This window comes from Abramis brama (genome assembly GCF_963993115.1).
Source record: "Abramis brama genome assembly, chromosome: 4".
Taxonomy (NCBI): Eukaryota; Metazoa; Chordata; class Actinopteri; order Cypriniformes; family Leuciscidae; genus Abramis; species Abramis brama.
The window spans coordinates 40300866-40324680 of record NC_139966.1 but is presented as its reverse complement, the minus strand read 5'-3'; the positions used below and the strand labels follow the sequence as shown (position 1 = coordinate 40324680).

The 23815-nt window shown below is 37.2% G+C and overlaps 1 protein-coding gene across 4 annotated transcripts in view; it reads right to left on the bottom strand.

The window, feature by feature from the left end:
• Window positions 1-23815, bottom strand: part of magi2a (membrane associated guanylate kinase, WW and PDZ domain containing 2a) — a 222753-nt gene that overhangs the window by 6722 nt on the left and 192216 nt on the right. For 2 of the 4 annotated variants that reach the window (XM_084112370.1, XM_084112372.1), the window contains exons 12-21: window positions 23351-23519; window positions 20391-20432; window positions 17680-17795; window positions 17344-17536; window positions 13308-13571; window positions 12803-12988; window positions 10696-10990; window positions 8196-8412; window positions 7747-7890; window positions 3876-4014 (exon numbers count right to left, since the gene is read on the bottom strand). In XM_084112370.1, the coding sequence (XP_083968496.1) occupies window positions 3876-4014; window positions 7747-7890; window positions 8196-8412; window positions 10696-10990; window positions 12803-12988; window positions 13308-13571; window positions 17344-17536; window positions 17680-17795; window positions 20391-20432; window positions 23351-23519 (1765 nt within the window). The remainder of the gene's footprint in view (window positions 1-3875; window positions 4015-7746; window positions 7891-8195; window positions 8413-10695; window positions 10991-12802; window positions 12989-13307; window positions 13572-17343; window positions 17537-17679; window positions 17796-20390; window positions 20433-23350; window positions 23520-23815) is intronic. The other 2 variants (XM_084112369.1, XM_084112371.1) reach the window with 2 other exon arrangements.

Sequence of the window (23815 nt, the reverse complement as noted above, 5' to 3'; positions counted from 1 at the left end):
AATTCAGACTTCTTGGATTCAGTTCACAGCTCAGAAATATCATGGATACGATTGTGACAAACAGTAATGATATCTACCAATGCTACAATGAGGTTAAGGTTAGGGTTTAGATTAGGGTTAGGGGATAGTATTTGTTTCAGTGTTATGTTGACACCGAGATTGTCATGACCAATAAAAGCATTAGAATCGGCTGTGCAGCAGGGTTTGCGCTGAACTGGTTTGGGAGGGGAAAAAAAATAATCACACACACCACACTACCATAAAGTGCAATGGTATTACCATAATTATTTTGCACATGGTACAATGAAAATGCTATGGATTTGGGACCTATTGTGATAGTTTTACAAAGCATGTTTGAAGTATGTTGGAGTACCATATAAATACATTACCATGGTAAATATCAAAGTACTATGGTATTAACAATTGATAGCATGGAATGGATCGTTTACATACCATACAAAACCAACCTCCATTACTGACAGGAAATTGGATGGTTTTCAGCCAGTTAACCAGTTTCATATGTCTACAGGGTGTGGAATAATCAGGTTTTCCCATTGGCTTCTCCCGCTATCCGTCCCCCCACACATACACTCGCACACATCACTTCATACCCAGATGCTTACATTGGAGTGACGCCCACAATCCACAACCCAAACTGAAAGAGGGTCACCAACCTTAATATTCTCATTATACACCCCTAATCCTACCTGTCACCACATATATTGCAGGATACACTGAGGACTGCTCAGGTTTCAACCAACCTACACAGCACAGATGCACCCAGGTGGCCATTTTAACATGTGCTAACAAACAAATTGGCTGGAAGTTCATTTCAACTGAAGAAAACAAACATACAACAATATCTTATTATCATCAAGCTTCAAGCACAGGGAAATATAGCAAGAGTGAACAATTATGTATCATTGTATCTCTGTGCTAGCCTTTTCTTACTCTACTGGGGTACATTTTCTCTCATTTATATGGCCCAGGTGCAGCAGAAATCACTGGCCTATAGAGGAAAAAGATGAATCCAAGCTCATAAAGGGTTTTTCACGGTGAAATAGAAGACAGGTATGGAATATAAAACCATAGAGGCTGACACAACCATCTCATGATGACTGTATTTCAGCTAGGCTTTCGTGGCGCCACGGAGATCGCAGTGGGATACTAAACGCATGAGAAGAGATGGCCGAGTGTAAGCGGAATTCAAAGGCAAGTGTGCAAAGGGTTGTTCCTGTGGCTGTTAGGAATTCATAGGCATCAAGTTTTCATCACAATGGAAAGTCAGTTACACGATTGTTAAGAGTGTATGCATGTAGGAGTTGGATATGCTGCCTCTCTTTCAATGCGTGCATTTCAATAGACATGTACTGTACCCTAGTGCTTTCATTGTATGACCCAAACGGAGTATGGTTAGATCATATTTTGAATATTGTAATATATTCAGCAGGGCTTAAAAACAATGACAACCAAAAAAATCGGTTCTTGCCTTCCTTCTGTAACATTACCATTAATTATTATATACCATATTTAATTTTTTAACGTTTCTTTTTGCCTGTACTTTATACAATAGCTTGAATAGATTTTTCTACTATAAAGAGCTTGTGACTAAACCTTGTAACTCTAGTGGATCCTCAAACTGTCGGCAAAACCTCAATAGCTCCACTTGCATCCATTCAGAATTAACTGCACACATTTTGGAGACGACCTCTGTTTCTTTGCGGTGCAAGGGTACATAAAGAACTGGTTCTTTGAGTAAGTACAGCGTGTTATTTATTCAAAAAACACGATGTTTGTAAAGGCTAATGTTTTATGTATTTGAGGAGCGGAGAAGAGGGTCTTAGTCTGGTATTTGTTGTCTAGTCATAGACAATACAGATACAATAACCTTTGTAACCTTTTAAAAATTGTGGTAAAAATATGCAGGTAAGATGGGTGTTTATTACTATTTATAATTATATTGCAAAACAAAATATATAGTGCAAAATAAAATAATAAAATATTCCTCACTGTGTTGTTCATTTGCTAAAAACATGACTTGTTTTTTGTAGTTACTTTACTATTACTCAATACTTATATGTATAATTACCGTTTAACAAATTACCATTTTTTTTTTTTAATAATCTAGATTTTTACCTGGCAACAATGGCCAATGGAAACAATGGTTTCTCTAATAGAAAAACATTACATGTTTAAGCCATTTCAAAGCAATACATTCTGTAAATATCTACATAAGATGTACAACAAATTTGACAAAAACTTTACTAAATGTTCTCCTGACCATTTTTTACGCAAACCAACGCAATGTGTGCGATTCTCTACTGCCGTGTATATAATTTACATATAATTTACAAAATAAATAAAATAATAGCTATATAAAAATGCACGTACACACGCAAACACACACACAAATCACAAGAGCGAGAAGAACTAACCAATCCAAACCACAGCACTCCAAGAAAGAATGATGGACTGATGTGTTAGAACGCATGCACTCTATTACAAACCGTGTCTTTAGGATGGCCCATTAGGAAGAAATAGGGGGAGCCATGGTTGTCACTTTTCATGCACATGGAGAGACTGGAAGGTACCATTCCTATAAGAGGTGAAGTAACAACCTAGACCAATCATTAGGGTTAGAACAGCAGCCACAGGCTAAGACAGTATTAAGATCAGTGCTGAGATAGTATTCAGTGAGGAAACTTGAGAAAGGAAGTGAGAATTATTCACTAACAGCCAATAACATTGAAGAAATAGAAGAAGCCTCGCTATACCTGCATTAATACCAAGAGCATGCTGTCATAGTGTTGTGTTAGCAGGAAAATGGAAGGAGTTTAATGTATTACAAAAATCATTTTGGGGTTATTAACTATTAGTGTACAAGAGAATGATTTTTCTCCATCGCTTTGGCTCTTAAATGGGATTTTTTTTCTCTCAAAACGATAAGTTCAGATCTCTAAACAATTTTCTTCTAACCAGATTTGAAATTCTAAAAGACATTTGTAAATTCTTTGGCACATGTTAGCAAAAGAGTAAGTACATTGAGCCATCACATGCAAAATGATCCATTCTCAGACATCATGTATAAAATAAACAAAATATACAAAATAAATGTACAGTATACATACAAATGCGCATTCTTTTTCTGTCTATTACAGTATTGATTCTCCAAGTAAAATATTACCTAAAACTGTATCTAAAAAAGATATTCGTGAGTTTGATATACATAGTATAGTTATATAATATAGTATAGTTTGTCAACAAAAAAAGTAGAACAAAAATGAAATTTATATACAGGATAACAAACTTTTCCAGAGTTGACTGCCATGGTGAAAAAATTATGACCAGTGTGGCTCACGTGATGACAATTTTTTTTTTTTTTTGGTGTCATTGGCCAATTTAATGACACATTAACTAGTTTTCAAGCATGAAATAAACGTTTTGGGTGGTGTACACTTTGTAGAACAGTCCTGACAATTGCACTTACAGTTTAGAGAATGTTAAGACTGTTTCAAAAAAGAAGTCAAAGCGATTGAGGAAAACTGAAACTGATGAAAAGTACCTATAAATTCCTATTGAGAGCAAAATATTGATAATTATATATCATATGAAACCTGTCAACCAGACAAATTTCGCTCCTGGTGTGAATAAGTCAATGCATTATTTCACAACATATGAAATGTATGCTAAATAAGTTATGCTATTCACATTCTATGTGTTACCCAATAAAATATTACCTCTTCCAAAGATGAGGTAATATTTGTCTTGTGCTGATGGTTACTCCATCTCTTTGGGGCCCTGTAACCTAAGTGATCTAATACTGTTGGCAATTCTGAGCAGTAAGGTATGAGTTCAGACAGTTCGTGTAAACCTACCATACTCAGGGACCTGCCCTGTGCCTCTCTTGAGCAGCAGGCGAACTCTACGGCCACCCGATTTGATGAGCTCAATAGCCCGAGCGTGGGTCATATCCCTTGTGGTCTCCCCATTTATTTCAATAATCTGATCACCAACCTGCAAAAAACAAAAAACAAAATGGCTATTATCTCTGTATGGAAAAATCAACCTAAACAAACATTCAACAGAATGTTTAGCTAGTATTCAAATACTCATGTTTGTGAAGATAGATGAGCACAGAACAGCAGTGATTATTTTTTTGATAGCTTTGAATTGCACCCTCTCTGGTTTTAATGATAATATGACTATCATTTATTAAGGATAATTATTCAGTAGGATCAATATAGATCCATAACTCATTTCGGCTGTTTTGGTTAAGCTCTAATCAGCATTAGCAGTCATGAATGAGACAATTATGCCAATTAATTTCAGAATTAGCATCACTAAATAAATGAATCATGGGTACGAGGGTCCTATGAGGTACAACAGTGATGCTCTTCATCAACTGTGAATAAGGTGTGTGATATTGAGGATAACAAGGGACTGGTTAATTGCCTTTTCTTGATATAAAGGAAGGCGGTATAATCAATACTATAATTAGTTGGCCACCAAGTGACCAGTCAATCAGTGGGGTCTAGATTTTTTTTGTATCATTTATTTTTATCTTAATATTATTAGCTGTGGTGCTGTCTCTAAATTCATGTTCATTAAAGCACAGCCATCAAAGTGCCTTGTGTAACGAATCCACCGCCTTCAACAATACATTTCAAGACAATTACTGTCAGACTGTCATATCATTTGCTGTGAGCAATATTCCTGTTATTATGCATATTATGCATCCGTAAGGCTCAGTTTTTTTTTTTTTTTTTGGTGGGCTAAGATAGTTTTGTGTGATGAAAAGGTTATGGATTTTTAGCCTGTTCAATTGTGAAATATCTGTCAGTCTTTGGCATTTTTTAAAAGTTGTTCTATGTTCACATGCAGGTGTCTTGGTCTGCCACTGTGCCATTTTTAAAAGTTTAAATTAACAATAGTTTGAAAAATAAAGTTAAAATAGTTCAACTTTTAAAAATGTGTTTTTAGACCCTTACATTCTGTTCTTTTTGGTTATGGAAAACCCACTGACAATTTAATTACAGAGACGAGTAATATAAATATATACTGTATACATTTTATAATGTATTATATTTTTAAAAAGCATAATAAATTGTTATAATATAATTTACTGTAAAATAATATATTTTCATTACATAATAATGTGTATTGTTTTTATATTACTGTAGTATGACATAATACAAACTACATACAACTACACTGTAAAAAAGTTGCTGCCTTAAATTTTTAAGTACAATCAACTTGGATGTTTACGTCACTTCAACTTAAATTACATTAAACTGACTTAAAAAATTTGTTGAATCTTGTATAACTTAAAAAAAAGTTGAAAATTGCTTAACTTATTTCGATGAAAGTAAACACATATGTTGTGTTTGTGCAAAAAACTTATTGATCGTATAATTTTTTACATAAATATATATAATTCAATAAATATAAATAATTCAGTTCTGCATGTTGGTTATTGGACAATAAAACATAAAAGTATATATATATATATATATATATAAAAAAAAAAAGGTAATTAAGAAAAAAAACATATTTTTCACATCCTTAAAAAATACCATAATATTTTCCCTTAACAGACAGACAAATAATATAGAAAAATTTGCATAATTATGAATATATTGGTGCCTCCTTAACAGGAAAATGTGCCCACATATATGCTGATGCTAAGCATGTAGGTGCATTGAACTTATCTTGTGTCTGTGAACTAATTGGCCAGGGGCTGAGGAAAATGAACGAGCCAATTATAGTAACAAATGGAGAATTCCTCTCAAATGGTCTGGATAATGTGGAAGTCTGAGCAGGTCGCTGCCAGCGATGGGCGGCAAGTTTTCTATGACTCATTAAGATCTTGTTTAAATTAGGGGCAGAGAGCAGTATGACCTCAACTCTCTCATTATTGACAAGGAGTCTCTCGTTTTTTTGCTCCTGCACTGTGTCTGGGTCAGGTTCCTCTGACCTCTGGGGCGGAGAGTGTTAGTAAAAGCATCACAGCTAGCAGCGTCAGCAGCTCAATCATGTTTTCGGTTTAGGATATGTTTGGAAATCTACAGCAGCAGCAGTGTCTGCTGGGGGCTATGTGACTTCATGCTTAATGGACTTTTTAAATACCACAGGTCTGTTCCACCACAAACTAATTATAGTTTCAAAAGGCATATCGTGCTGCGTTATATTCACACTCTGAAAGAAGACAGGATGATGTTTACAGTCAGAACTGAGGCTCTTGAATGGAAGTGAACGGTCAGGTAATGGACTAAATATGAAAAGGACGGAATGAGAGGTAGGAAAAAAAACATATCCTAAGGGAACTATTTAATTGACATTAGCTATGACAGCTTCATTACAGACAAGAGCTTAACAGGGAACAGAACAACTGCAGAGACAGACAGATAGATAGATGAACAGACTGACAGACAGACAGACAGACAGACAGGCAGGCAGACAGATAGACAGACAGACAGACAGACAGACAGACAGACAGACAGATGAGAGAAAGACAGATAGATAGATAAATAGATAGATAGATAGCTAGACAGACGAACAGAAAGACAGACAGACAGATGAGAGAAAGACAGACAGATAGACAGATAGATAGATAGATAGATAGATAGATAGAGAGCCAGAAAGACAGACAGAAAAACAGACATACAGATAGATAGATTGATAGATAGATAGATAGATAGATAGATAGATAGATAGATAGATAGAAAGACAGACAGACATACAGACAGACAGACAGACAGACAGATAGACAGACAGATAGATAGATAGATAGATAGATAGATAGATAGATAGATAGATAGATAGATAGATAGATAGAAAGCCAGAAAGACAGACAGACATACAGTCAGACAGACAGAAAGACAGACATACAGACAGATGAGAGACAGACAGCTGAGAGACAGACAGACAGACAGATAGATAGATAGATAGATAGATAGACAGACAGACAGACAGACAGACAGACAGACAGACGGACAGACGGACAGACAGATGAGAGACATACAGATAGATAGATAGACAGATGAATAGATAGACAGACAGAAGGAAAGACAGACAGATAGATAGAGATAGATAGATAGATAGATAGATAGATAGATAGATAGATAGATAGATAGAAAGACAGACAGAAAAACAGACATACAGATAGATAGATAGATAGATAGATAGATAGATAGATAGATAGATAGATAGAAAGCCAGAAAGCCAGACAGACATACAGTCAGACAGACAGAAAGACAGACATACAGACAGATAGATAGACAGACAGACAGATGAGAGACAGACAGCTGAGAGACAGACAGACAGACAGACAGACAGACAGATAGATAGATAGATAGATAGATAGATAGATAGATAGATAGATAGATAGACAGACAGACAGACAGACAGACAGACAGACAGACGGACAGACAGATGAGAGACATACAGATAGACAGATGAATAGATAGACAGACAGACAGAAGGAAAGACAGACAGACAGATAGATAGATAGATAGATAGATAGATAGATAGATAGATAGATAGATAGATAGATAGATAGATAGATAGACAGACAGACAGAAGGACAGACAGACAGACAGTAGGACAGACAGACAGACAGAAGGACAGACAGACAGACAGACAGACAGATAGATAGATAGATAGATAGATAGATAGATAGATAGATAGATAGATAGATAGATAGATAGATAGATAGATAGATATGGACAGGAAGTGATTTCCGCTCACCCTCATCCTCCCATTGCGTATGGCTGGTCCATCTTCAGCCAATCGCAGAACGAACAAGTCCATCTTATACTCGCGACCTCCACGGATACTAAAGCCAAAACCTTTCATACCCTTTTCCAACTCAACTGTGAAGAAATCAAAATCCTGCCAACACACACACACACACACACACACACACACACACACACACACACACACACACACACACACACACACACACACACACACACACACACACACGAATTAAGCACTTTATGGACATATTATGAACATGCATAATGCATCCTTTATGGAAATGTGCTGTCAGTGCCACCTAATGCACTTTAACATAGTCATTTCATGATATAAATCTACTGATTAGTGATGAATTATGATGTCAGTGTGTATTTCTACTCCCTTTAAAACTGTAGCACAGTGTGTGAGTGTATACAGAGTGGCAGCAGAGTTACCTGTGGCATCCTGTAGTCCGGTAAGGGAAAGGTGCGAGGGTCAGTGGACAGCTGTCTGTAGTCCAGCAGAGGGGGGTGTCTGTAATCGAGTGTTGGCGGCTGTCGGTAATCTGCCACAGGAGGGTGTCTGTAGTCCACCGGGGGTTGGCGGTAATCAGTGAACGGCTGCCGAATATCGGGCTTTACATCCTGTCTTGCTTTCACCTCTGACCTGTAGCTGAATAACCAATCAGAGCAGAACCAGTGAGCACCAATGCCGTCGAATATTACACACAGAGTTGGAATATGTGCAACTGCAAGTGAGAATTGATTTTTATGACACTTTCTTGTTAAAAATGTGTCAATTCAAAATAGTAGCTTTTATCAGCAACAAAAACTGTAACATACATATATGGGAATGAGGAGATTCTCTCATAATATTTACTCAGTTTACATCTGTTTTCCAGTGGATGCTGTCAAAAACGACTTGCCACTGACAGAACTAAGTCTCTAATGAATTTTAAAGTTTAATGCAGGATAATGTTCTGTTGAAAATTACGAAGCCTGAGGAGCTCTAGGGTGTATATTGAAACTTTAGAGCATGAAGAGGAAGTGAAATCATTGGTCCCTGCAAGCTATATAAATGATTAAAAACTGCTTTAAAGAGCCATGCAGGTAAATTATTCAGTTCTGTAAGGGATAAGTGATTTTACGCAACAACCTAATAGTGAGGGAGTCTGTAATAGTGAACTTTAGTAGAGGTCTAACTTGTTGTCAAGACATTTTTGACTTGAATGTGTCCATTCAAATGATTAGGGACGCACAATATCCATCTTTCATAGTATGCATTATCATGTTGTGATGTCTAAATTTACTTGTAGTATTTAAAACAACTGATAGTAAATAAACTTTAGTTTTTTGTGTTGTATTTTTAAATTTATTTAGACATAATAGTATAGAATTTTAATATTGGCCATAATAACCATTAAGGTGAAGTCACATCCATTAAAGTCGCCATAAAATCAAAATGTGCGTTTTGTGGCTTTTAGTATGAATATGTAAGCCTTACTGTTATCTATAAGCTAGTGTGTTCCAAAAAAATTACAAAATGCGCAGAAAACTTATCGGACCCATTTAAGTCCTGCACACAATGCTGTATTTTAAAGTGATATGGAGGAGATGAGGAGGAGAAACGGTTAGAGATTAGGAGGAAACTTCGGCTTTACCGAGGTCAACGGCTCTGGAGTGCGTTACCCAAAAGCATCGTTAGCCAACTATGGTTTTAAGTTCTGTCGTTATCAGCATAGTTCAACGAGTCGGTGTTTCCCGAAACCATCATTCTAATGAACATTCGCAAACAGCAACGCAAAGTTGTGTGGTTGGAACGACAGATTTTGACTTGTGGTTAGAAGCATAGTTTCTTGTTTGCATGACATGTGGACTTAATAAATCCTTGTCTTGAGCAAAATAAGCAAGCTGACATTCATTACAATCTATATCTTTTATTTAGAATATGTGCAACTGTCATTTACGTCTTTAGTTCGTCAAGAGATTTAAAGCACCGTTTTTGAAAAGTGCGCATATGCGAACGTGCTCTACCACGTAAGAACGAGCCTATGATTGAATCTGGAAATAAAGCTAAATAACTGAGAAAAATGAGAAATAGTCCTCAGATGCCATGTTCGTATTTTATAGCAAAACATCTAGCATTAATTTGATCTCAAACAGATTCATTAAAGAAATTATTATTCCACCACCTGCGTGACATCATTACCAACGTGGTTGAACGACCAATTTGCGACAATACAGTTTTGGGAAACAGTCGTGACTAGCTAGTTGGTTTCTTCAACGATGCTTCGTACTATGGTAGTGAACCAGCGAGTTACGTCGTTGTCAAGAAACGCACCCCAGGCTGAGTTGTGATATTAACTAAAAGCTATTGGCTATTTTAAAAAGGGGAGGAGCTGTTCGATATGTCCCGCCCTGTCTTCCTGTTTTAGTGGAAATTACGTCAACACAATGAATAATGCTGCGCGTTTTAAGGCACTTCAGTGGGCCTTTAAGGTGAGGTCACAAAATTTCAGCAAAATGTTGCATGCTAATTTTTTTTCCATTGTCAATAGTGTAACAATGCATGATTCACAGCTCACACAGAAGTCACTTTCAAACCGAGCAGCTTTCTGTTAGTCAACGCAGCAAATCATGTGATCAACTTGAACTTATTGCGAAATCTGTGTGGGGAAATTTTCCGCTCTCATGCAAAACTCCCAATCACACACATTTCTATTGAAATTATTTGGTTTCACCTGTGAAATTCCTCTGAGTAATGGTGAATGTGACCTGTGCGTTTTAATACTGGTGCATCTCTACAAATACCCAAGCAACTGCCCTGTCAACCACTTTATTCACTCCATGGCCAAACACGGACATGGACATTTTCTTCAGATTTTTTTTTTTTTTAGCTTAACCTAAAATCTTAATACTTAAACCAATATTTAAGTAATTTGAGTTGGTGTCTTACCTGCTGTCGTGGCTGTAGATCTGTACTGGCACTGTGGAGGGCTGGGTGGGCGGGTTCTGTTGGGTCACTGAGCTGGGATGATTGGCTGGGCTGGTTTGATTGACAGGGCTTGGTTGTGCTTCTGAACTAGGCTGCGTAATGGGACTGGGTTGAGGTGCAGAGTTGGTGTGAGGGTTGGAGTTGGGTAGAGGGGCAGCACCAGTCTGGTTCACAGTGCTGGCTTGGCAAACTGGACTGGGCTGGGCCATAGGGCTCTGCTTCTCTGAGCTGCCTGCAGAAGGAGTGCTGTTCGTCTCTGAAAAATGGAGAAAAGACAAAAAGCTAAGCTTCTTTTTGTAACACATCTTCTAAAATGGCAGTTTAAGCGTTGCATTAGTACCCAAAATTAATTATGGCCCTTGATAGCATTTTTTTTGTTGTTGTTGCATGTACTGTCTGTGTTGTTTTAGCACTAATAAATTAACGGTGCAAAACACACCCAGACAAACTGTGAATGCAGAAAAGATGGAAAACTGAGTGTTAGTTCATGGAGTATATGCCAGTCTACAATAATCTGGCATACTTTACTAATCTGTACAATTTTTTTATAAGGTAGAATCTATGGGCCTATTTATACTTGGCCACTTCATGCATTTTCATGAAATTGTGAATTGATCCAGGTGTAAATGCCCTCCGAAACTCATTCGAGATAGATAGCAATCCAATCATTCAAACCACTTTAGGAGGTGGTTTGAGACGCATTTCATATTCAACTGGACAAGTATAAATGCATCTGGTCGTTGTAGCCACGTGAAGCCACGGATATGGCCCGCTGTATATGAATATCACTTCAACAAGCTGAAGCGCAAACTGCCGCAAATGAAACTGAAAGTAGTGAAATTAAATTCTCCTACCAGTGCTGATGCCGCTCTCTCTCCTATTGCGGTCTTTGATCTTGAAATCAGCTGACGATAAATAAAATGCAACACATCTGTTGCTTTCGGTGACATTGAATTTGCATATACAGTAGCACAGAAATTGAAGATCGGATTAAAGGAACACTCCACCGTTTTTTGAAATAGGGCTTATTCACCTTCTTTCCTACATTTAGACAGGTGGGCAAATGCATTTTTGTCTCAGTGCATGCATTGTTTTAGTTTGACAGGGTCGGCGCTAGCTTAGCTTAGCTTAATGAATGGAATCCTTTGTTGCCAGCTAGCATGTCCTGAGTAAAAGTGATATAAAAAAAAAAAAAACCCACCTAATTACTTGTGGCCTGCATATTCACAACGAGTACAAACAGCGATGCAGATTAACACTAGGCGATTTCCTAGGCAGATATTGACTTATATATTAAGGACTATATTAGGGGGAAGCACAGGCGAAGCACTGCTACTTGGGCATGATATCTCTGCGCCATAATAATTCTAATTTACATAGAAAGGAAAGAATGACAGTGTGTTGTTAAACTGGATTTCTGGTGTTTTGTGTGCAACCATTTATCGAATTTGGCCCTTTAAAAGGGCAAAAATGTATATTCTGTTGTCATTTACTCACCCTCATACCACTACAAACCTGACTTTTTTTGTGAGTAAATTATGATAGAATTTTCCTTTTTGGCTGAACTCTACCTAAGATCGGATTTATATTTGTGTTTCAGAGACACATTTCATTTCTGTATAAAAGTATGTTTGCACATGTCATTCGGCTATCAATATTAGCTATTTATTATGTTGTAAATATTATTTGGATATTAATTGTTATGTTATTTTTAAAACCTTTTTGCTTATTTATTTCAGCACTGACATTTCAGTCACAATCTCATGAACCTCCTGCATTTTTATCACAAAATACCATTCAGAAAAAAACAGTAATAACATCCAATCACATTTCAACTTCTAAAAACACTTAAATTATGTATGAAAAGAACTGTAAAAGTATAGTTAGATTAAAATAATTGTCATTATAAAGCTACAGTGTGAAATTTCTGCAGCACTAGGCACATGGCAAAAATAATGTCCCCCCTCAACCATTGGTCGAGCCAGTTGACACGACAGAGCAATGTTCAGGAAGTCGACCTACAAAGTCACATTAGTAGCAGAATTAGAGTTCACAGATGTCCACTCACCCTCCTGAGGGATGATCCTGAGTGTGACAGTGAGTCCAGCGTCCTTGATCAGTTTGACGATGTCTGCGTGCGGCATGTTGACAATAGACTGATGGTTGACGGCCAGTATACGATCTCCAACCTTGAGCTTCCCACAGTGGTCTGCTGGACTTCCCTCAATGATGCGACCAATCTTATGAGGCACGGCTGATAACACACACGCACAAATACTTTTTACGTAATACATTGAGAGAGCTCTTTTTCTGCTCTCTGTCCTCTCCTGTTAGTGGAGCTGTTTTTATATACGAGAGTGGGCGCTGCATTAGAACATTTTAACTAGCTTCTTCAGCCCTCAAATAGAAGTGCATCCATTATTAATACATAGGTTTATGAGGACATGCTGCACTTTTAAAATCACTATGACCCCTATGAATCAGCCAGCCTGAGTGAGCTATTACAGTAAAGGAATGTCCCAGATAGAAAATAAGTTTTAGTGTACAAAGTGTACAAAACAATCATTCCTTACCAGCAGCAGCCGCGGTTTCAGGCCTGTTCAGTGAACTGATAATAACGAATCCAAACCCTTCGCTCTCCTTGCGCTGAATGGTGACATCGCTAGGCTGAAGATTCTGATTGGTTACTGTGTCTGGTGGGGAGGAGCCTGTGGTGGATGGGGCGGAGTTTTGTGTGGGGGCGGAGTTGTTACAAAACATTCTGGAGGTTAAGTCACTCCTGGGGGAACTGTGCTGGGTAGATCCAGGACTGCGGCCGTTCTCTGGAAAGGGTTCACCTGAAGATACCAGAGCGAGAGAGAAAGTACAATAAATAGACTTTTCAACTAACATTTCCACTGACTTGGAATTTTCATTTAATTTCCCTTTATCGTCTGTGGTCATGAAGTCATTTGAAAGAGTGCTGTTAGCCCAACTAAAGGACATTACTGGACCCTTGCTGGACCCCCTGCAGTTTGCTTATCGAGCCAGGTCTGTGGAAGATGTGGTCAACATGGGACTGCCCTACATCCTGCAACATCTGGACAAACTAGGAACTTATGTGAGGATCCCGTTTGTGAACTTTAGCTCGGCATCATTCCGAACCTCCTCCTGTCCAAATTAACCCAGCTCTCTGTTCCCTCCTCCATCTGTCAGTTGATCACCAACTTCCTGACAGACAGGCAGCAGCTAGTGAGGCTGGGAACATTTTCATCCAACACCCGCACGATCAGCACTGGCGCCCCCCAGGGTTACGTCCTCTCCCCACTACTCTTTTTGCTCTACACCAATGACTGCTCCTATTTGCAGACAACACCAGACTCATCGGCCTCATCCAGGACACTCAAAACAGTGGAGATGATAGTGGACTTCAGGAGGAACACCCCAGCACTCCCGCCACTCACCATCATGAACAGCACTGTTGAAACAGTGGAGTCATTCAGGTTCCTTGGCACTACCATCTCTCAGGACTTGAAGTGGGACAATCACATTGACTCCATTGTGAAAAAGGCCCAGCAGAGGTTGTACTTCCTTCGCCAGCTGAAGTTCAACCTGCCACATTAACTGCTGATTCAGTTCTACTCTGCAGTCATTGAGTCTGTCCTCTGCACTTCAATAACTGTCTGGTTCAGCTCAGCTAACAAATCAGACCTGAGAAGACTACAGTGGATAGCCCGGACCGCTGAGAGAATCATCTGTACACCCCTCCCCACTCTCCAAGAACTGTACTCATCCAGAGTGAGTAAAAGGGCAGGCAAAATCACTCTGGATTCCTCACATCCAGGCCACTTCCTCTTTGAACTGTTTCCGCAATGTTGTAGCACTGAGCACCAGAACAGCCAGGCACAAGAAAAGTTTCTTTCCTCAGGCAATCTTCCTCATGAACAGTTAAATGCCCCCACCACTGACAATAGACATGAGCAATTTTTATGCTTATATATTATTTAGCACACCATACCTCTTATTTACATCTCCTACCATTTGTATATAACATACACATATCGTCTATTTTGTATATTGTGTATTTTTATTCACTTATATTACTCCATTTGTATTATTTGTGTTTTGTCGCTGTCATTCTGTCTGTGCTGTGGAAGCTTCTATCACAATTCCTCATACATGTAAACATACTTGGCAATAAAACTCATTCTGATTCTGATTCATCAGACTTAAATGGGAAATATTAGAGTTAAGAGGAATAAGGTTCTCTCAAATACTTGATTCTCATTGGTTAATTGTTTGCATTGAGCAGTTGAACATCTCTATATTATGGCCACTAAAATGTATATTTCACAAGTTCACAAGAGTTTCCGGTCAAAGCAAGATAATTATAATTATATCTTTTTGAACTGGGAAGAAGGGTTTGAGTTGTAAAAATTACAATATTTTTACATAGCACACTACCATTCAAAAGTTTGGGGTGAGTAAGATATTTTTGGAAAGAAATTCATACTTTTATTCTGCAAGGATGAATTAAATTGATCAAAAATGGTAGCAAAGACATGTATAATGTTACAAAAGATTCAATTTCAAATAAATGCTGTTCTTTATATTCCTCAGAGAATCTTGAACAAATATTCCACAAAAACATTAATCATCACAACTGTTTTCAACATTGATAATAATAAGAAATGTTACAATATGTTATAAATATAAGAAATGCATATTAGAATGGGATTCACAGGAATTAGACTTTAAAGTACAATAAAATAGAAAACTGTTTTTACCATATTTTAGATCAATAATGCAGCTTTGGTGAGCATAAGAAACGTTGTTACATTAAAAACATTACATACGATTTTTAGATTTAGAAACAGGTCTCAACAACAATTAATACAAGTGTGCGAGAACGAGAGAAAGAGAGATGCTATTAGTTTGGCTAAAGCTGGTCTGAAGTCCCTCTGCGATCAAACAGTAAGCTTAAAAAAGCCAGAAGCCAGACATTTCCCAAACGCTCCACTGAGATGCAAGGGTGGAAGAAACGATTGTCCAGGGAAGATAAGAATGAGAGGATGAGTCAGACAGCGAGAAGGATGAGGGAGGCAGAGATTGAAAGGGCACACAATCTGAGCCTCAGCTACACCAAGAATTATTAGACAGGGAGGACGAGAGAGAGAGAGAGAGAGAGAGAGAGAGAGAGAGAGAGAGAGAGAGAGAGAGAGAGAGAGAGAGAGAGAGAATAAACAGAGGACACATAATAAGCCGCAGAGGAACAGTATAACAGAACCTGCTTCATTACCTCCATTACCTTCTTCACATATTATATACTTCACAGCAAACTATAATTGCTGTAACTGTCAGGAAATAACAAGCTTTTGCCTTTAAAGGTATTTTATTCCATTTCAGGCAGTTTTTACTTGGGAGATTTTATGTCCCAAGGGTTTATTTAAAAAAATACTTTTTTTATTAAAAAATTTCCTTTGATATATGAAGGACACACTTAATCTGTGTTGAAAACTTTGCATCTTGCTACCATAATTTAAAATCTTGCTACCATAAATCTTGCTACCAAAAATATGTACATATTTTATTGTTTTAATCGTGTCCTTGAACCAGACTTTTATCTTAAACTATGAATATCCATTTTGAAATATTATTACGTTTAAAACTATGATAATCTAAAAAAGAGAGTGAACCATTTCAATATTTATTGTGAGACAATGATTTACTTCTTGCAAAAATGATGAACATTCCACCACAACAAACAATTTTGCCTCTAATAAAGTTAATCTTTCATACAGGGTTCCCACACCTCGGTTAACTTCAAATTCAAGGACCTTTCGAGGACTTTCCAGGTCCAATACCCTCAAATTCAAGGACTTAATGTGGGGACACACTTATTGTGTCCAACAACAAACGTTGAGGTTCCATCGTAGTTTCGTGCGCGCGTGAACGTTATGGCAACGTACAACACAAAGTACCTCACGCGGAAACACACTTACGTAACGCGTAAATGCGCGTAACTAACGTAAATCAAGCAAGCTAGTGCGCATAGGCCACGAAGTGTTGGCGAAATAACACATTAGCGGACCGGAGGGAATATGGAATTTTATCTAGAAAACTTGTTGCACAAAATAAATTCGAGCACTTTTAAAGGACCTGTATCTGTGTGTGTTTATTTTCCAAAACTTTCCAGGGCCTTGAATTTTTCTTTTCAGATTCACAAACTTTCAAGGATTTCAAGGACCCGTGGGAACCCTGTTCATAATAAAAATCAAATGTTAGTACTTGTTTACCATGGCGAAAACAGTGAATTGCATGCTTGAGATGAAATATGAAACATGTGATGGCGAAGAAGGTAAATATAACTTGTTAACAGAGTATTTTGAATTTGTGTAATTTCCAATGGAGCTGTATGATTATTATATTGTTTAACTGTGTAAATTTAGGATACATAAAATGGTAGCCTTAGCAAGACAAAATATGTGGTTATTTTACTTGTCATTTCCAACACAGAATGCTATTAAACACAATGCATGATTTGATATTGGGTGGAAATACCATGTACGTTCAATAATTCACTGTTGGACATTGTTAGTAGACAAATGAAACAAACAAGCGAATGCTCACCTGTGGGCTGAACTCTCCGCCGTACAGTGAGTTTAACCTGGCCAGTCCGGGCCGCCCCATGCATGAGGTCAATGACGTAACGGTGGGGTTTTCCGGCCACAGGGATCCCATCGACTGACATCAGCTCGTCTCCTGGCCGGAGACGCCCGTCTTTATCTGCTGGGCTCTTCTCGATGATTGCACCAATCAGGATCTGCGCAGGCACAGCACGGTTACTATTGTCTCTCTTTCAGCTTTGTATGGAAACGAAAGCGGATGAACAGACATGTTATCATGTTAGCCAATGGCAGTGAACTCTGTTTTAGGAAGCGTGTGCGTTAGTTCTAAAGTACGAGCCTTCTCCTGAGCCTCCGGACTCACAGGCTGTCCTGGTTCCTCTCCGCCCAGGATCCTGAAGCCGAAACCGGACTTCTGTCTGCGCAGGTGCACCTCCACCTCCTGGAACTCTGATGCTGGCATCGAAGAGAGACACTCATTTATCAATTTCTCCAGATTATTCTCATCCTTCAAGTGTAATGTACTGTTCTAGTTGACATTTAAGACCCCCATTACTGTTCAGTGAGTACTTAATTTGTAAATTCATTCATTTTATGTTCCTGAACCTGTATTGGCAGGTTCATTCTCAAGGCAGAGAATGACAAGTGACTAAAATTAAATTCCAGGCATCTCCAGGTACTGTTTCACAGAGGTCACAATAACTGGATATGAAAAAAAAAATATTTCAGAGTTTTCATTAATACTGAGATATTATTGTCAGCCATTTTACAATATATATCAAGTATTTTTTTTAAAACAGTGTTTTGTTGTAATGATATAGTCTACATGTCATCATGTTTTAAATATCATATGATTGTAGGTGACAAAAATAATATTTATTTGATGATACTAAATTTAGTCAATTTAATTTGATGATACTAAATTTACTAAATGTTATATTGTCAAAGAAGTGAGGAAAATACAATTTATTTGATTTTATAGAAATCTAATTGTAACAGACCAAACTTATATTTTTATTTATACCAAATATTCAAAAGAAGGACACAATAACAGGATGTGAAAATTTGAACAGACTTTCAAACTTTATTTTGTTAACATGTAAAGCTATTTCAGAGCAAATGCAAAAATACTGAGATAATATTTTCTGTCTTAAAATATATATCAAATATCGTAAATAGAGTATTGATTTTAAAACAAGTGACAGTTTTTGTCTTTTGATGGAAAATGTCCTGGGCTGCATTTCCCGAAACCTTCTTAATGCTACGTCGTTCTTAAGTTACACCTTAAGCTGTACCTTATCGTTAATACGTGTTTCCCTAAACGTTCTTAGTTAAGTATACCTTCTGTAAGTCATACGTTTGGAAGGTTGGTCTGGACCTCTCTTAGCTTTACCTTATCACTGTTGCAGGTCTATACGAATATAATTCTGAAGTTTTAATACACCCAGACAGTGTTCAATTAGGCTAATTCAAGTGTTTTCATGCAAAGAATAAAATTGTCATTACACTGATTGTTGTTAGACTTTTAATTATATTATCCAAAGGTACATCCATTAAAGGCTTAATAGTCGCAGTATTTAACTGCGAATGATTGTGGTGGGGAGTTTGCTCTAACAATGGCAGTGATACAGTGAATAGTTGTTCTAAAAGATGGCGCTGTCCGCGGAGCGCTTTTAAAGGCCAGTGAAAGCATAGGCTACTGTCAGTTAAGTCCTATTCGTACGCTAATTGTTTCTCATGGGCTCGTCCAGTATTTTAAACATTTACAGGGGTAAGTCTGTGATTTTATTGCCTTCCGAATCCATAATGTCAGTGTTTTTTCTCACCCAACCGCGTAAAAATCCCTGGCCAAATTAGTACCTACTGTTTTTTGACAAAAAGGTCGTGTGGTCATTTAATTGCCATCTGAATCCAAATCTCTGAGTTTACAAGAAGAGATTCAAAATCCACTGTTTAAATCCTTTTTGATCACTGCCGAACACCGTACGTAAGATGTTCACTTTTATAACTGAAATGCTGGAAAGTATTTATAAGAACAATATTTCATCGCAGCTCCACCTCAGCGAACAAAAATGGGAAAGAGAAGAAAGCACATTAAAAATTTGAAATGGTTATTATGGCAGCAATATATGATACAATTTTAAAATATGTCGGCAAGGCTATTAAAGGCTATTATAGTTTGGGTTATTTTTTATAATATCCCATGAGTCCTAATAAATGCAATTTCAACTATTTATGAAGTGCTTATTATATAAAGAACACCGCTTTCTCACATAAACAGTCCCTGCACGAGAGAATAATTGATTCTCGAGCCATCAAAAATCAACCATCGCCACGCCACGCCACGTGGCACCATCGCCACGGACAGTGCCTGGTAACGGCGCACGTAAGAAGGTATATCTTAAGCAGCTTCCTAAGGTATGGTTCGGGGAACACGCCTAGAAATGGTATGCCTTCAGTTAAGTTATACCTTAAGAGTCTTCGTAGCGCGCTAAGAGACAACGTTATCGGGAAACGCAGCCATGAACATTTTTTAGGTTGGGGTTAGTCATATTTTTTAATTAAATGGTGTATGATTTTGGGCGACATAAATCACAGTTTATTTTGAAAAAAAAGTAAAATTACAGAGGGAAAAACTGGTAACACTTTACAATAGGGTCTCATTTGTAAACATTAGTTAATGTATTAATTAACATGAACTAACAATGAGCAATACAACTGTCACAGTATTTATTAATCTGTGTTGATGTTAGTTAATTAAAAACCAGCTGTTCATTGTTTGTAAATGTTGAAATTAATATTAACTAAGATTAATTAATGCTGTAGAAGTGTTGTTCATTCTTAGTTCATGTTAACTAAGGTTACCTAATGTTTAAGGTTACCTAATTAACTAATGTTGACTAATGAACCGTATAGTAAAGTGTTACCGAAAAACTTGACTTAACATTCAAAAAATGTACAGAGGTCACTGGACATATATGAATTTCAGACTTTATGCAGAACTCTTTCTGTCAGACTGTTTCTGTTTTTGGTGCAGATATATTTACTCACCGGAGAGGTCAGCTGGGATGGCTGCTCGAGGAAGCCCTGGCTCTAAGAAAGGGAGAGATACAAGGACAGCCCATAAATCAACGCTTATATAAACATACACACCTGGAAATATACTAACGACAATACAGTATATGTATAACCTGTCTCACTGCAAAAATAATGCCCAATGACTACAGAGCAATGGAGATATTATACAGTGCCCCCAAGTACTTTCACAATTTTAATCAAATGGTGTTCTTTTTTTAGTGGATGTATGAAGTCAGTTCTTGATTTTATACAGTATGTCAAACAGAAGTTCATCCTCTGTTTTAGAGCAGCAGGAACTGAGATCAGCTTGAGAGGCGCATTTCTGCCTGCAAACTTAGACACGGCCATGTGTTTCACATTTAAAATAGGTTCCAGATGGAGCGTGAGCCTTATTCTGATTCTGAGAGGGAGTCAGATCTTCAACTGCATCATTCCTGCAACCTCATCTGCCTCTCTGCTAGAGCTGGTCGATATGTACAACCTCTATGCTGGTGATATTAAACCAACATATTGATTTTGTGATGATTTACATGCTTTTCATTTGACTGTAGTAGGCTGGTTTTATGTTTTGAGCCCTCTTGTCTTATTTCATGAGTATATTTAGCGCATCTAATTTAAATCAATTGCATTAGAGTTTGATTCATTAACGCAAATTACCTCTTTTGAAAAGAATCAGCTCAGAATTAAATTACTTTGTGTTCATGGAGGTCTTTGAGTGACATTTTGCAAGCTTTAAAATGTTTTGATGTTGCTGTCTGTTATTTATTGTTAAATAAGTGCATTTGAAAAGATTAAATATTCTCATTTGTGATCATTAAGAGCAGCATGATAAACATGCATTGAATAGATTAACTTAAAAAAAAAAAAATTGCTATGACTGAAAAAATTACCATGTAAAGTCATTTCAGAGCAAATACATAAAAACTGAAATATTATTTTCAGCCTTTTTGATATGTCAAATATTGTTCAATGAGGTGCTGATTTAAAGTTGTTTTTGTAGAGAAAAAATGTCCTAAAATTCTGTCTAAATTTCATCATGTCATATTTTTACATTACATGCCATATGATTTTAGGTGATGAAAATAACATCTATACAATGATAAGTGAAAAAAACTCCAACTGCAGCAGACCACACTTTACCAAATATTAAACATAAATTAAAATATTTTTTTTTAGATTTATTCATTTAAACATATATCAAAGATCACATATGCTATGCATTAAACAGTGTGTCCATGTTGTGAAAACTTGAGCTCCTGTACACTATAAAAAATGTATGATTAATAAGTTATGACAACATGTTTTTATATAGCTTTAACTCAACAAAATAAGTTAAGCAATTACAACTTTTTTAAATAAGTTTTACAAGATTCAACTAATTTTTAAAGTCAGTTGAATGTAATTTAAGTTGAAATGACTTAAACACCCAAGTTGATTGTACTTAAAAATTTAAGGCAGCAACTTTTTTTTCCTTCTTTTTTACAGTATGAGTAAGATTTTAAGAGTCTGAAAAACAGCCATCTATTCGTCAAATGGACATCTTTACATCATCTTTGCATCATCAAGTGCACATTCAAAAAGCTATAAAAACATTAACAGTCTTATGACTGAACGTACTGAAACATTGCCACTGTCAATTCAGAAAGAAGTGTAATTTCTCAAAATGAGGCTGTTTAAAACATCTTGCTCATAAAATAAAATGAGGCTCACAGAAAAATATACAAAATGTAATCAACCTTCAGGAAGCAAGCATACTTACCTGGAAGAGAAACTGAACGGTTTGCGCACAGCATATCTAATATCACCAGCATATCTACTACAATAGATGCTAAAGTGTCTCCGATATAATAAGATCTATAACTATAAAGCAGAAACCTTGTATAATTCTATGGAGGATCCTTGTACATGACAAGATAATGACATTATCAAACAACAACAACTCACTATATTAACCAACATCTCCATTGCCATTTGCCAAGCTGTCATTACCAGCTGTGAATACTAAAGAGAACACGATATACAACATAAAGGAGGAGGTATAGAATAGGAAACAGTAATGAGGGAGAGCACACCAACTCCCTGCTGATTTAATACCATATAAAGCACAGTATAGCAGTTCAACTTTATGCAAATGCACAGTGAAAGGATGAAGTGACCTAGGAGAGAATATATAGCAGTTGAATATATATGCATGTAACAACAAAACGACATGTTGACCTCCACTGAATTAATTGCTGTCAGTCTAAACGCACTTTTAGAAATGCAACATCAACGTTCAGACGCATTTGTTCACTATGCAGGCAATTTCAAGTATATTCATATTTGTACGAATGAAAGTATTTAAAACTATTGTTGAATTAAACATACTGTATGCTACTACTTAAAATGCTATGAATGTTGGTTCACAGGGGGACCTCGAAAAGTTCAGAAAGCCTGTGATAATGTCTCTAAATTTGGTTAAGAAAGTACCTGCATTAATAATGTAAAGTGTTAGATAACGTTGAAATCACTAAGTCAACGGAAGTTCTCCCAGACTCCAGAGTAGACAAGACACAATAACCTCAAAACACTTACCATGGAGGATAAGATAGGCTGTAAGTTACAACAATGAAAATGTATTTTGTGAGTCTAAGAGAGTATAATAACCTAATCACCATCCCAGTCTCAGAAAAACGTACCATAGACAAGATAGCTTTAATCGCTACGCTAGCTATTTTAGAGCATTGTGCTTCATTAGGACACAGTGCTACACTTTTGTTTTGTTTTGTTGGAAGAAGAGCAGAAAATGTATAAGCACAACATTAATTCCATGTTTGGTGTGTATGCGCATGTGTGCAAATTTCAGAGTGGAAAAACACAGTAGGTAAACAGCACAGATTAGCAGCAGGCTAAGTAGACATCAATAGCTTTAGGTGCTAGCTTCAGTTACTTACGCCTATTCTCATAGATAGCCCTGGACTTCTCATACAGGTCATAGGGGTCAGGTTTGGTCAAGTCAAACTCTGGACCTGAGGGCCAGTGCAGATATGGAGTGCTGTGAGGGAGAGCATGGATAGAAAGACTGGTTGTGGGACTGCTGTGAGGATCCCAATGTTCCAAGACCTGCAAATACACCGGCATTCAGTAAAGCACCCAATCATCTCCCAGCGCTGAGTTTATTAAAATGCTAAACCGAGTAAGCAAACTGTGCTCTTCCAGGCAACTTCCGCCTGGAATTTCACTGGCCGTGGGATAGGATGGTGTTTAACAATGAACTCGCTTTTGCGGCAATTAGTTTTTAAATGAAGTGTACACACAATGCATGGCAAGTTAGTTCTAGCTCAGCAAAATAAGGCGGCATCAAGGGCTCATCAAGGACGCTGATGCGTTTCTCTATTGCTGACGATACTGAATGTAAT